This window comes from Medicago sativa, chromosome 7 (assembly GCF_051527215.1).
Source record: "Medicago sativa cultivar Bolivia chromosome 7, Bolivia_mono, whole genome shotgun sequence".
NCBI classification, from domain to species: Eukaryota; Viridiplantae; Streptophyta; class Magnoliopsida; order Fabales; family Fabaceae; genus Medicago; species Medicago sativa.
In genome coordinates this window covers 63485398-63500931 of record NC_140755.1, presented here as the reverse complement: position 1 = coordinate 63500931, position 15534 = coordinate 63485398, and the positions used below count along the sequence as shown (strand labels likewise).

General features: G+C 32.5%; 2 protein-coding genes across 2 annotated transcripts; both read left to right on the top strand.

Annotated features, from left to right (window-relative positions):
• Positions 1–1128: 1128 nt before the first annotated feature.
• Positions 1129–3846, top strand: PCS1 (Eukaryotic aspartyl protease family protein). Its single transcript, XM_085726567.1, has one exon. It carries the CDS (start codon positions 2129–2131, stop codon positions 3437–3439), a length of 1311 nt encoding a protein of 436 aa, XP_085582693.1. The 5' UTR covers positions 1129–2128; the 3' UTR covers positions 3440–3846.
• Positions 3847–10671: 6825 nt separating this feature from the next.
• On the top strand, positions 10672–13749 carry LOC146907563 (laccase-17-like). The gene is made up of 6 exons (XM_085723502.1): positions 10672–10897; positions 10986–11137; positions 11322–11566; positions 11670–11798; positions 12056–13024; positions 13353–13749. Exons 1-6 carry the CDS (start codon positions 10742–10744, stop codon positions 13481–13483), a joined length of 1782 nt encoding a protein of 593 aa, XP_085579628.1. The 5' UTR covers positions 10672–10741; the 3' UTR covers positions 13484–13749.
• Positions 13750–15534: the final 1785 nt, after the last annotated feature.

Below are 15534 nucleotides of genomic sequence, written 5' to 3'. Positions count from 1 at the left end.
TTTGCCATTCAAAAAAAAGATTCGAGACAAATACAACACAAAAATAAGAGATGTACTAAGTTTTTGCTTAATTTACTTCATTAATAAACAAATATCCAAATAAAAAAACATTTTTGTTATTTGATATATTAGAAAACGCAGTATTATCTAATATATCAATAACACAGAAACGAACTTACCTTTTGGATGTCCAAATTATTTAACAATTAACAGTTCAACACTTCAACTACTATAAGGTGGGGCTAAAGCTAGTAGATAATAAAACTATAGGGTCTTGATTGATCTCAACTACTGGAAGTACTTCTCTGGCCCCATATTGTGTGTAACTTATAGTTATTATTCTATACAGAAGAAAATAATTGTAAAAATAAAAATAAAAAAGAGTGAAAACTTCATAACAGTATACATAATGTTAAATTGGAGGTAGAAATAAAATTAAAATAAATAATATTTTTTACATTAGAATTAAAATAAATAACGTTACATTGAAAACATATAGATAATATTTATTGGGGTATTTTTCTTTTGTTAATTAATATGAAAGTATTGACTTATTGAGCATGTTTGATTTCTAAATAATCTTCATGCATAGCCTTCCAATGCTAATACGTAGGAGATTCTGTCTTTCTTTAGACAGACAGCATAACATGTATACCATTTAAACCATGTTAGCATCACCAAATTATTAGTATAAACAAAGCAACCTCAGAATCACATCATGAAACATAATTCAATTCAACAAAGAACAAAAACATATGTCAGCAAAATGAAATCAAATCTAACATACTGTATATACATACATTGACACACATGAACTTACCAAACAAGAACCAAAGTATGTTAATTAGGTACCATATGATATAATGGTACAACCAAAGTCTTGTTGTACCATACCATCCCAAGTAGATCTCATTCTCATTTCAACTATTTCTTAGATCTTTTTCTTGTGTAGTAAAACAAACCATTGAGATTCTTACCTATAAGTTAACAGGTGAAGGATCACATGGGAAAGGCCAATCCTTTCCTACCATGGGAAAGTTCTTTTAAACCATTGGATCAAATAGAGAACATAGTTTTATCATGGACATTCAACACTCACCACTCACCCCAAACGGCAGCCGCTCCAACTCTCTTTCTTCCTCCTTCAAACCAGGAAAAATTGATCTTCCATAAACCATTGCCTTGTCACTGTCATTGAAGTTTCATTGACAAATTTCACAATTAAAACAAAGAACCTCTTTTCTCCGGTGACAAAGGACATGTGATTCTCTCAACAAGTGACAAATAATTAAACATGAATAAATTAAAACTAACATCATAGAAAAAAATTCCATCTAGAATTGAGGAAAAGATACAAGCTTTGTTAATGGAGTTTGAAGTTTGTATCCGATCTGCTACTTCGTCCAAGATAAAAAACCATCCATGGCCAAAATTCCATTGAGCTTGTGCTTCTTTTTAACCTCTAAAGACAATTCCCCCAAACTGAAAAACCACACTCAAATCCAATCCAAGGATATTTTTTTCTCTTTACTTTGCAATTCATTTTTGGGATTTTGGGTCCTTGTGTTATTTTTATTATTTGATTTCTATGGATCTATGAATATTTTTATTAATTGAAATCTGAAAGTTGTTGCTTAGTAAGTAAAATAGGCTGTGGATCAACATCAACATCAACATGTTTAAACTGGAAGGAAACTTCTTGGTTTGTTAGGGAGAGAGACAATTTTTGGCTTGTTTTGTCTTTGAAAGATTCATGAAGCTTTTGAGGAAGAACCATTTTATTCTTTCTCCAGCATATACAAGAAATGAAAAAACAGACACGGGGAGAGGAAGAAGGAGAGTTGTATGAGGTGAGTGGTGAGTGTGAGAGAAAAAATTTGGTGTTGAATGTCCATGATAAAACTATGTTCTCTATTTGATCTAATGGTTTAAAAAAAACTTTCCCATGGTGGGAAAGGATTGACCTTTCCCATGTGATCCTTCACCAAGTTAACAACATCAAGTTTTTCATATACTTTACTTTGTCCCCAAAATTTACTCAAAATCTACCAATCATTTAACTCATCTCAAAACCAAAAACCAAAACATTATCACACATTTGCATCATTCCAAAAGGTGAAAAGCCATAATGAGATGCACCATTCTCACAAACCCATTTCTCAAAATTATCATTTTTCTCATTCTACAAACTTTACCACTCACAACACAAACAAAGATCCTAACTTTACCACTCAAATCACAAGTTATCTCATCTGGGTATCTTCCAAGACCACCAAACAAGCTTAGGTTTCATCACAATGTTAGTCTCACAGTTTCAATTACTATTGGCACCCCCCCACAAAACGTGTCATTAGTCATTGACACAGGAAGTGAACTTTCATGGCTTCATTGCAACAACTCAACAAACCGGATCATGCCTGACCCGGTTTTTAACCCGAATTTTTCTTCTTCTTACAAACCTATTTCTTGTTCTTCATCTACATGCACTACCCAAACCCGAGATTTTCCCATACCTGCTTCATGTGACTCCAACAATCATTGCCATGCAACTCTTTCATACGCAGATTTTTCTTCCTCTGAAGGGAACCTTGCTTCTGATTCATTCGGGTTTGGAGGATCCAATAACTCGGAAATTGTATTCGGGTGCATGGACTCAAGCATTAGCACAAATTCTGATGGAGATTTTAACACAACCGGGTTAATGGGTATGAATCTCGGGTCACTTTCTTTTGTTTCTCAGCTTAAGATACCCAAATTCTCATATTGTATATCGGGTTCGGATTTCTCGGGTATTTTGCTTCTCGGGGAATCCAATTTCTCATGGGTCGGGTCGTTGAATTATACTCCTTTGGTTCAAATATCCACTCCTTTGCCCTATTTTGATCGGGCCGCGTACACGGTTCGGCTTATGGGAATTAGGGTTTCAGAGAAGTTGCTTAATTTGTCTAATGATATTCTCGCTCCAGATCATACTGGAGCGGGTCAAACTATGTTTGATTTGGGTACTCAATTTACATTCTTACTTGGGCCGGTTTATAGTGTGTTGAGAGAAGAGTTTCTTAATCAAACAAACAGTACTTTACGAGTATTGGATGATCCAAATTTCGCATTTCAAGTGGCAATGGATCTTTGTTATCGGGTTCCATTGAACCAATCAAAATTACCCGAGTTGCCAAGTGTTAGTTTAGTATTTGATGGAGCCGAGATGAGGGTTTCAGGCGAACAACTTTTATATCGGGTTCCAGGTCGGGTTGTGGGGAATGATTCAGTTTATTGCTTCACATTTGGGAACTCGGATCTACTAGGTGTAGAGTCATTTATCATTGGGCATCACCAACAACAGAATATGTGGATGGAATTTGATCTTGTGAAATCTAGGGTTGGTTTGGCTCACGTACGATGTGATTTGGTGGGTCAAAAAGTATTGGGTTTTGTGTAGTTAGACCCACATGTTGTATTGGACGGTTGCTTAATAGATCCTTCAAATTGCTCAATCAATCAGGTTGTAATTTTTTATCGTTGTTTTGTGCGTAAAGCATGATGAAATTGTAATTCTCAATGATTTTTTTAGAAACGAAAGCAATTTTGAAGGACCTACTGAACAACGATGATTGTATTGAGGTGTGGTCCAATTAAAGCTTGTTCAAATTTCAGAAGTTGTGGTCCATTCCCTTCGTGCGATTTTAATGAGGGGCCTCTTGGTAGAAATCAACTTTGGAGAAGGCTGTATATTGTGAGGAACTTAAAATCAACAATCAGTCTCTTGGTTCATACACTCTATTATTTTGTTACTACATTTGAAATTGCAATATTTCAATATAAAAATAAAGGAAATTGCAGATTGTATATTTTCTTTTATTTTTTGAAAATGTACTTGTTCATACCAAATTATTTGCACGAAAAATACAAATATGTGGGTGGTAGGCTAGGATACAATTACTTCTTTGCTCATTCTCTATTGATAAACATTTGTTCATGTATATACATAAATATAGATAATCATTTTTTTTAAGTTTCTTATATTTTTTTCTGTCAGCTTTGGTGACATATAACATTTCTCTTTTGTCTAATACTTTTTATTTGTCCCTTTTAAAATGACTAAAAACAATTCTTTTAAATGTGTAGAACATAAGATCTCTCCGAGATTACTTTGGCAACGTTGCTAAGACTATTGTTAGGTGTTTGGTATGCTTGAGTAACTATAGTGATGTTTTGTCATATTGGTAGGGTGATTGCTCAATAAACCTCTTAGATTGTTCAATCGATCGAGTCGTAATATTTTATGAATATTTTTTGTGAGTAAAAATGCATCTAGTTGTAATCTACGATGACTTTTTTTCTTCTAAAAATGCGAATAATTGAAGGGAATTATTGAACAAACACTTATTAGTAGAACCAATAATAAGAAAATTGATATTCTCCCACCACGTTTTGCTCACTCCCAGCCGAACTTCTCGAAATATCCATGCATGAGTTAACTCATATAGGTGTATTACCAGTGTGACTTAAGTCAACGTGAGTTAACTCACATTGGGTTCTGTTATAAAAACATAACAACACCATATGAATTTTCAAAACTCAATTGTTGCAATTTTGATCTCCATTGTTGCGATTTTCTCCAAGCTTAAGCCATTCAACATCAATTATAATCACAAAATCAAGTAAGTGTTTATTATCATATTGCATTGGCTTTTTTGATTGAATTGTTAGATTTTTTGGATAAATTGTCACATATTTAGATTTTTATGATTTTTTATTTTATGATGTTAGATTTTTATGATTTGATTGAATTGTTAGATGTTGATTAGAGTAGAATTGATTGAATTGTGGTAAAAATTGTTAGAAATTGCTAGAAATTGTTAGATGTTTGAAATTGTTAAGAATTGTAAAATTGTGGTAGAATTTTTAGGATTAGAGTAGGTTTGGCCTTTGATGTTTGCATTGTGTAGTTATGTCTCAGAAACATGGTAATGCTCAATTAAAAAGGTGGGTGAGAAGAAGAAAGCAAAAACCATCGTGACATGACACGATATCGAATGCGAAGGATCCAGACAAAAAAGTAAGGCGAATGTGCCAGTGTACAATTTCAACAAGATGAGAAGGAGCGGAAGGACCTGTTATTTTGGTCTACAACCAAAAGCAGGTGCTCCAGGAACTGTCGAGGACAACCCAATTGACTTAAGTGACAAGGGAGATGATTAAATGTAATGTCTAATTTTTTTGGATGTTTTTTTTCTTCATGTTTTTGGATATGCTACACATTTTGGTATTGAATAAAGTTGCGAATTGAATAAAGTTGCACAAGTACATGAAATCAATTCAAATAATACATAGTTTCATTTAGTTTTAATTTCATCTACGCTACATTACATTCTCCCTAAATATGTGGTATCATCATGATATTGGGTTTTAATTAAATTCTTGAAAATTTGCCGAAAATGTTGGCATTGAAGTGTCTTACATTATATTCTCCCAAACCTTGAACAAATAAGGGTTTCCACCGTTGAAGCGTACTTGAGCGTTGAACAAGTTGTCCATTGTTTAAGATATACACCATAAGAAATTAAACAATCAAAGAAAAAACTCATTTAAACATTTCATCAAACACTTGGAGTGCAAATTATACATAAACGCTAAAACTCTAAACTACAACATAAACATGCAAACATCTAAACAATTAAGCAACATAAGTCTTTTACATGTAAACATTGTATCATTTCGTGCCAAAAAAATTAGAATTTAAACAAACCCTTAAACTAAACAATTTCTAATTTAAGAGGAAAAATCTAACATATAAGCATAAAATAATGGTGTTTGTTTATGAAAATTTACCTGTTTTTGGAGTGTTGTTTGATTTAACTTGAAGAAATTAGGGATTTTATTGATTTGAGAGAGTTTTTGGAGATTTTAAATGTGAAATGAGGAAATGAGTTGTTGTCTGATCTTTAAAAAGATACGCAACATGACTTAACTCACGTAGGATTGCAATGTGACTTAAACCACGTAGGTTGTATTACAGCGTGACTTAAAATCATGTTGTGTTTAACACCTGCGTGACTTAAGTCACGTGGGGGTATTTTGGGATATTCAGTTGGGAGTGAGCAAATCTTGATGAAAAAAACTCAATTTTCCAATAATAAAGCAGTCCATATTAAAGCCCAACATTCCTTTGTAAACCCAAACAAAGTGTGGATTTGTTTTTGGTTACATAAGATTAAAAAAAAAAAATGAAACAAAGGAGAAAGAATCCATAATAAAGAACACACCAACAATGTCAACTAGCAAGGTCAATGACAGACACAACGGCGGTTCATGAACCATAACTATGGTATCTATATAATTAACTCCTACCTTTGCTAGAATGTCTGCACAAATATTGAGTGTAAAATTTCAATCTTTCTTCACATAATCTCTAACAATCTCCAAAATATTGGCGCAATGATAAAAATGATGTGTGCCAATAGTTGCCAGTTGCACCACATGAAGTGAATCTGAATAGCCTAGGACATTCCAAAATCCAAACTTAACAGCACAGCTTGAGATCAACAAAGAGGACATGGATATCTCCATGAAGCATGTTTGACCAACATATACTTCCATAAAACCCAAACTGAAAAGTTCATGAAAATTTAAGCTTTGGGTTGAGTCTAATTTGACAAAAGAAATGGACAAAAAATGGGAACAAGACAATGACTTTGGGACTTTGGGTTACCCTACCATTCCAAAGGACATGGGTATTTTACTTGTTAGTTTTGTAATTTCAATTTCACATTCACTCATTATCTTGCAATAAAATACTCTCAACCTTTTTTGAACGAGAGAGGAATAAAAGAATGGTAGCAACACCATGGAGGTAGTAGTTAAGATACTATCATAGGTAGCTGATCATCCTCCTATGACATTTTCACTTATTTACCCATTTATCTTTCTGTCTTTATCTTTTACTTTTATACATTTCTTAGTGTAACTCAAAAATTCAAAACAACCGTACCTAAGCCCTATTGGAGAAGTTAAGAAACTCACAACTGAGGGACATAGTTCCTCCCTCGATGTCAATCACAATTGAATAAACTCATCCGTACTGGGATAATATCATGCTTCCATCAACAAACTCATAAATAAATAATGGACAATGGTAAGTCACCAAAATTTTGAATCAGCAATTGACCAAATTATAGCACTTTCTTACAAATTAATCGACTGAGAGGCTTCCTCACATAATAGTATAATTGTCTATTTTCCGAGATCGACTAACATGATTCTTTTAAGTGTAAAGATGTTGTAAAAAAGGTACCATAAGGAAAAAGGGATAAACTGTTTATTTCATTTAGAGGGGTTTTCTTTAACCTCAGTAAATTAAACAAAAATTTATATTATACTACCCAGTGACGGATCCAGAAATTTTAATAAGTGGGGTCAATATTGTTTATCACAAATATTTATGCAAAATATATAAATCTATAACTAATAAAATAATTACATCATTATTATTAAGAAAAATTAGATATTACAAAAAATATGTCATCATATATTAGTCTCTATAAATGTTACCATAAATCAAAGATTACCAGATATATCGATGTCTATGAATGTTACCAAACAATAATTCAGAAATTCATATCCATACAATTAGGCATTCAATTTTTTTCACAAAATTCGTAGCAGAGAAACTCCTTTCAACAATTCTCGTTGTCGCATACATTTATAATGTTCGAGTACTTTTTGTGCTCGTTTTTAGTAATGCTAACTTCAAAAGTAAATACAATGTTGGATAAAAAAATGTTTTATAGTTTCAAGAACCTTGCTTGAAAGATTGGTCCTTTCATCTAAATTAGAAAAGTGTTTAAAAAGATCAAATTTCCATTTTTTTCCTAGTAGTTTCTAGTATATTTCATCATAAGCAATTTAAAAATAAATTCAATTTTAGACTTGCATTTGTAAATTCAATTTAAAAATAAATCCACGTAATACCTGAATTTTCTTTTAACCTTTTGGGAGCATTTTCTGTTTGTTTTAATGAAAAATCAATTTTTGAAAGTTAAAACTTAAATGCCAATGTTTTCCCAATTCACTTTCTATAAATGCAGTCGAAAGTATGAGAGTTATACTACTATTTTAGCAAATATAGTTTAAAATTAATTTACAAACATGACATTGCTTTACCTTCAATGTATTGGTTTGGTTATATGGGGTCAACATACAATTTAAAGTGGGGTCAAAATGCAAAATAATGCTATAATTGGTTGAAATAGAAAGCAAGGAGTGGGGTCAAGTGACCCCAATGTGGTACACTTGCATCCGTGCCTGATACTACCCGAAGTCTTCGATGTTTGTTTTAGATTATTCTTGGTTTTTTTTTTTAAAACCTCCACAGCAATGCTGTTATTTAACTGATTTTTTGCAGTGGTAGACACAGCCAAAAGCGATGTTGGTGGCCGGTGGGTGGTGTGGAGGAGGCACAATGAGCAGAACACATAAACCAGAGTGTATATAGAGCAGAACACAGAATGTTACACAAGGTTTTTCCAAAAGACCCTACTTGAACGATGTGGCGCCCTCGAGAGAGGGTTTTTCTTTCAACTAAATCGAACACATTTTTTTCTATTTTTATCTTTACCCAAATTATAGTAAGTTACAACAAAAACTATTTTGAAAAAGCAAGTTACTTTATTAATTCTTTTAGTGTTAATATATGTACATGTCCTACCTCTTTTTAAACTACTTCCTCAAGTCCTAAATATAATAGAAGAATCTTTTTTTAGGTTCATTGAATAATTAATGCATTTGGACTACAATGTAGACTAGATACATTATTAATTCAATGAACCTAAAAAAAGAATCTTCTCTTATATTAAGGACCGGAGGGAGTATTAAAGTCCATATATTTCTAACGCAGTGTGAGTGTTGTAAAATGTAAACCTTAAATACTAAATTTGTTTCATACCAATAAAATATCACTACAAAATTTAAAGGGTTAAATATGTTTTTGGTCCCTATAAATATGTCAACTTTTCGTTTTAGTCCCTCTAAAATTTTCCTTCAACATTTAGTCCATATAAAATTTTCTATCACTACTTTTGGTCCCTATTTTTAATTTAATTTTTGTATTTTTTAATGAAATTGTGCAGAAATGTGTAAAATATTCTAAAATAATTTCCTAAAAAAAATTAGAATTTTTTAACAAAACACAAATTAAATATGAATTTTTAACCGTAAAAAATATAAAAATTCATATTAAATTCATGTTTTGTTAAAAATTTATGAATTTTTTTTTGGAGTGATTCTTATAATATTTTGAATTTTTCTGGAAAATTTTATTAAATAATATGAATTCTACATATGAGTTTACTTTAAAATAGGGACCAAAAGTGAAGATTGAAAATTTTATAGGGACTAAAAGTTGAAGGAAAATTTTAGAGGGATTAAAACGAAAAGTTGACATATTTATAGGGACCAAAAACATATTTAACCCAAATTTAAAAGTAGATCCAAAATATGGTCAATGCCTCAATGGATTGTGCCATATGAGAGAGAAAGAAACTCAAGAAAAAGGTAAATTTTTAACTTTTTTTATTTAAAATTGGAGGTTTGTATCAATCAAATTGCTTATATTACCAATATTTTAAAACCCCTTTAAATTAAGTTCTAAAATAATCTTAACAATGTAAAATATTAATCAAATTTGTCTATTTGGTTGTATTTGCTGTGATTATAATAACACTAATTTAGTAATCTTACATATGCATCGATAGTAACATATTTAAATAAGGTGGCATTTAGAATACAAACTTGATCAACGTTTCATAATTTAAAATATTATAAATATATCCTAGGATTAGAAAATGAATTTTAAATTTTGCCAAGGAAATGTCCTTTTCAACAAGAATAACATCAAAAGCTGTTAGACTTTGTTTATAGTACACTATCATCAAATTAACAACCGACATTGCTAACTAAACAAAATGTGGTTGTGAACAATGCAACTTGCCTTTTCTTCCTTAAATAGCAAGTATTAACGGTAGATGTGTGAAGTTTACCTTGCAACCAAGTCCATCCAACCCAGCTTGTGATAACCAGTCCCTTTCATTTATCAATATTTATTTTATTTTATTCATTTTCCCACTCAAACTATACAAAATATTATTGGATAATAATAATATGATTTGACCAAATTGACCCTTGATCTATTACTAATAATTACATTAACTAATTTGTTCCAATGTCACTAACAACATATGAAAACATAATTATCTCATTAGATATCTAAAGTTACCTATATTTTTCACTGTCCAATCTCTATGACATGTACCATTAATTGCCACTTATGTTGAGTTAATTCATATTTTTAGATGATTATACTAGAGAGGCTTATTAAATCTAGTGATGTAACTAATTAACTTGTCTTACAAAGGGACATATTAGAAAATGATGTTAGATCGTCAGAGGATGTTACAAAATATGAAATCTAGCTTGAAAAGTACTCTATTGCTCTTAAGCAAGTGGCATGGATAAAGCTTGGAACATTGTTGTGCAAGTTATACCAAGTTTGTAATATCTCATTTTCAATCACCTAATTATCTAATCACACTAATTCATTTTAAATCACCTAATTATCTAATTACACTAATTCAATCTTTACTATATAAGCTACATCATTTTGTTGTTTTCTCCATCCAAATCAAAAAAACATCAACCTCAATTTCTAGTTAAAGAGCTTCAAAGAAAACAATTGAAAGAGGAAATGGATTTTGCTTATATCAAAATGTCAAGCTTCATGAGAGCTATGTTGATTGTGTTATGTGCTTTGTGGATATTGCCAGAGCTAGCACATGCAAGACATGTTAGAACAACAAGTCATGCAAAACATGTTAGCACAACAAGGCATTACAAGTTTAACGTATGTGTATTGCATTTCATTATCATGATCTTTTTTATTTGTGACAAAAAATGCATTCCATTCAGTTTTTCAATTTTCCTTTGTACAGATCAAATTGCAAAATGTCACAAGACTTTGCCAAACAAAGAGCATTGTAACTGTCAATGGACAATTTCCGGGTCCTAGAATCATAGCAAGAGAAGGCGACAGAGTCATCGTGAAAGTGGTTAACCACGTTCAGTACAATGTTTCCATTCATTGGTATTACACAATTTAGTCCAACAATTCTATAAGTTTAATTACTATTTTACACAAGTATTCAATCATATATAATATAATTTTCTAAAATACATGCACAAATGTCTGATTGGTGAAATATATTAAGATGTATTTAAAACGTTTTTACACTGTCAATATATACTTAAATTTTGATAAAAAATTTCAGGCACGGAATTCGCCAAGTAAGAAGTGCTTGGGCAGATGGACCTGCATATATAACACAATGTCCAATTCAGCCAGGACAAAGTTATGTGTACAACTTCAAAATCATAGGACAAAGAGGAACATTGTGGTATCATGCACATATTTCATGGCTTAGATCTACTCTTCATGGTCCTATTGTCATTCTTCCCAAAAAACATGTGCCTTATCCATTCCCTCATCCTTTCAAACAAATCCCAATTGTATTAGGTAAATTAAGACCAATCAAAATATGTCACAAATTTTAATATTAACTTTACATGTACATTTTTCATTTGCTAAATTAGTATATTAACTTTGATAACATGGTTAGGGGAGTGGTGGAAAGCAGACACAGAAGCAGTTATAAATCAAGCAACACAAACAGGGTTAGCACCTAACACCTCAGATGCTCACACCATCAATGGCCTTCCAGGTCCTCTCCACAACTGTTCAGCTAAAGGTATGTAGTACCAACAAATTAGATTAAAAATGTGTCCTATCGGTCTTTAACACTGACACGACACCAATACATGTGATTACATTCAATTATTTCGTTTTGTCAAACTAATTTTGGTGTTGATGTGTCAGTGTTGTGTCTGGTGTCCATATCTATGTCAGTGTTGACATTCGAAAGAAAAGCACAAACATAGTCCATTCGAAACCATATTAGTGATTATTTTCATTCAATCAAGTTGTTAAAATTTTCCATTTGTGCAGATACCTTTAAGCTCAAGGTTCTGCCAGGGAAAACATATCTACTAAGAATAATCAATGCTGCACTCAATGATGAGATGTTTTTTAGCATTGCTAATCACACCCTCCATGTTGTTGATGCTGATGCTGTTTATGTAAAGCCCTTTAGAACAAACATTGTGCTTATCACACCAGGCCAAACCACCAATGTCCTTCTCAAAACCAAATCCAAAACCCCAAATGCCAAATTTGTCATAGCTTCAAGACCTTATGCTACAGGTCCTGCATCTTTTGACAACACTACAGCAATTGGTTTCTTGGAGTACAAGAAACATTCACTTTCAAACACTAAGTCAAAAAACAAAACTGTTAAGCTTTTTAGACCAACACTTCCTAAATTCAACGACACTATCTTCGCAATGAACTTCAACATGAAATTTCGTAGCTTGAACAGCAAGAAATTCCCAGCAAAAGTTCCAAAAACGGTCGACAAACACTTTTTCTTCACAGTTGGTTTAGGTATTAGTCAATGTTCAAAAAACCAAGCATGTCAAGGACCTAATAACACAAGAGTAGCAGCAGCTATTAACAATGTTTCATTTGTAATGCCAAACACTGCTTTACTTCAAGCTCATTTCTTCAACAAATCAAAAGGAGTTTTCACTACTGATTTTCCTTCTAATCCACCTGTTAAATTCAACTACACTGGAACACCACCAAAGAACATCATGGTAAAGAGTGGAACTAAGGTACTGGTTTTGCCATACAATACCAAAGTGGAGTTGGTATTGCAAGATACAAGTATTCTTGGAGCTGAGAGTCATCCATTGCATCTTCATGGTTTTAACTTCTTCATTGTTGGTCAAGGAAATGGAAACTTTGACCCTAAAAGGGATCCTTCTAAGTTCAATTTGGTAGATCCTGTTGAAAGGAATACTGCTGGTGTTCCATCTGGTGGATGGCTTGCCTTGAGATTCCTTGCAGATAATCCAGGTGGGAAACATTTTAAATACTAAATTCCATTTTTTTAATCAATAAATATGTTTGACGTAATATTATATATTTTTTTGTTCTTAACCGTTCGGCCCAGATGACAATGAGCAAGGTAATCCGTAGATAAGTAAAGTCTGGTTAAAAATTGTTTCATTCGGGGATTGAACTTAGTTCTCCTAATTCATTAATAATGTCCAACTTCTTGGTTACATCATATTAATCTAATACACTAATTAAGAGTTAACAAATAAAAACTTACATAATTTGGATATGATTTAGTGTTAATGTTTGCGAAATTAATGTTATGTTGATCATATATCTTGAGCAGGTGTTTGGTTCATGCATTGCCATCTTGAAGTACATACAAGTTGGGGATTGAAAATGGCATGGATTGTCCAGGATGGAAAACGGCGCAATCAGAAGCTGCCACCTCCACCTTCTGATCTTCCCAAATGTTGAAAAGATTTAGATCATTATGTTACATTTCTATATCCATTTTTAGACTAGCTAGATTGAATTTGATTCTGCTTTTTGGATTTAGTTTTGTCCACATTCTTTGTTTTTTTTGTTTTTATTAGTAATATGTTTCATAGAAGTTTTGTATCCGAAAAAAAGAAGAATGTTTTGGACAATTTGATTGTAGTGATTGTTTTCTTGTAAGGTCACACTCATTACAAAAGTAATGAGAGGAAGAGTTTTATGAAGGTTCTAGTATTCATTATTCATTTTGTATTTAGGTTGAAATATAATTTTCACTTTTTTTTCTTTTTTCGAAAATTCATTTTGATCTTACAAATTTTTTCTTTTACCTATGATAAAATTTGTACCATGTTCCTTTAAATTTTGAAATTTTTAGTTCAAATCAGTTAAACTATCCGATCTTTGATCACAAGCCTTATATATTTGTATCAAAAAAGAGAAAGGACAAAAAGAGCAATAACTACAACAAATATTGACAAAAGAAGAAAATAGCCACTAGTGGTGTATCAAAACCCCATACACAAGGTTTAAAAACTATGAATTTTAACTTAGACTAAGGACTCTGTAGATTGTATTTTATTGATGAAGAAGACAACCATTAGAATGAAGGTGAGAAAAACACAAGAAGGGGGGTTGAATTGTGTTTTGAAAAATTCTTCGTTTCTCCTAAACAACTGAATACACTGATCAGAAGCTAAGTGAGACAGCTTCTGAAGTGATAAACAGAATCTAAATGCAGCGGAATAAAACAGAGAGAGAGAAGAAGAACGACACAAAGCAATTATACTGGTTCCTTCCACAAACCGGAAGTAGTCCAGTCCCCCTTGCACTTCCAAGGAGATTTCACTATGAGTAATATCTGATTACAAATGCTCAAGCACACAAGCAAGAGACTTCCAATGCTCAAGCACACAAGCAAGAGACTTCCTTTGCTCAAGAACACAATCAAGAGACTTCCTGCTCAAGCACAATTGCAAGAGACTTCCTAACTAAACAAAATTACACAGAAAATTGTTTAAGTTTGAACACTTGATATACAATCAGAGGTGCTCACAATACAAATCAGATACAGACTCAATGGACTTAAGAATTTCTAAGATATGGCTTTAAGACACAGAAATTCTAAGTGAATGCAGAACAATTTCAGCAGAGGTTTGGTACTTGTGAAAATCTTGTGAGTCTTTCGTTCAGCATTCTTGCATTACCAAAGCTCTAGGTCTTCACTCCTTTATATAGAGGTGTGAAAGAGACGTTGTGAAATTGCCAGCACACCAAAGAGTCGTTGTTGAAGCTTGATCTTTCACCAATGATCTTTTGCCTGATTTGGTTGTTGTCCTATGAAGAACAAATTTGAAATCCATTCCTTATCCAAAGGAACATCTATGCAGGCGAAACCGTATTCTGGAGCTGTTTTCTTGTCCTGTAGCGTGGACACAAAACAGAGTAGTGGAGAACGTGGTTGTACAATTCGTACAAAGTACAATGTCAACGCTTTCGTCCAAATTGCAAGCACACGCCTTCAAACACCTTTGAAATGACCGTTGCAAACTCCACTAATCCTTTGTTTGTGTTTTCGAATCCAATAGACAGCTTTTGCATTGATAATTCTTCAATTCTTGATTCTTTGCAAATCCAGTTGAGATTCAGCTTCTGGTGAAATAGCTTCTGATGAGGCAGCTTCTGATGATATGACTTCTGCAGCTTCTGATGATGCAGCTTCTGATGATACAGCTTCTGATGATGCAGCTTCTGGACTTCTTGTCTTCAGGAGCACTATTCTTACTTCAGAAGCGTCTTAACGTCAGGAGCACTATTCTTACTTCAGAAGCGACTTAACTTCAGGAGCGCTTTTTCTTCTTCAGTAACAAGTTGCCTTCAGGAGCGTCCAAGCTTCAAATTTTTGTTGATTCCATTGCTCTTTATTTGCTCATTCAGAACCAATGATGATGTAACTTTGTAATTATGGTCCTGTACACTTGAACAAATATTAGCTAGTCCAATTTACAATTTTTAATACCTTGTTATCATCA

Excerpts from the sequence above, each read along its gene's own strand:
- PCS1 (XM_085726567.1), top strand. The coding sequence starts at position 2,129 with ATGAGATGCACCATTCTCACAAACCCATTTCTCAAAATTATCATTTTT.
- LOC146907563 (XM_085723502.1), top strand. The coding sequence starts at position 10,742 with ATGGATTTTGCTTATATCAAAATGTCAAGCTTCATGAGAGCTATGTTG. Across the intron at positions 10,898-10,985 it reads CAAGGCATTACAAGTTTAAC|ATCAAATTGCAAAATGTCAC; the intron begins GTATGTGTATTG and ends TCCTTTGTACAG. Across the intron at positions 13,025-13,352 it reads ATTCCTTGCAGATAATCCAG|GTGTTTGGTTCATGCATTGC; the intron begins GTGGGAAACATT and ends TATCTTGAGCAG.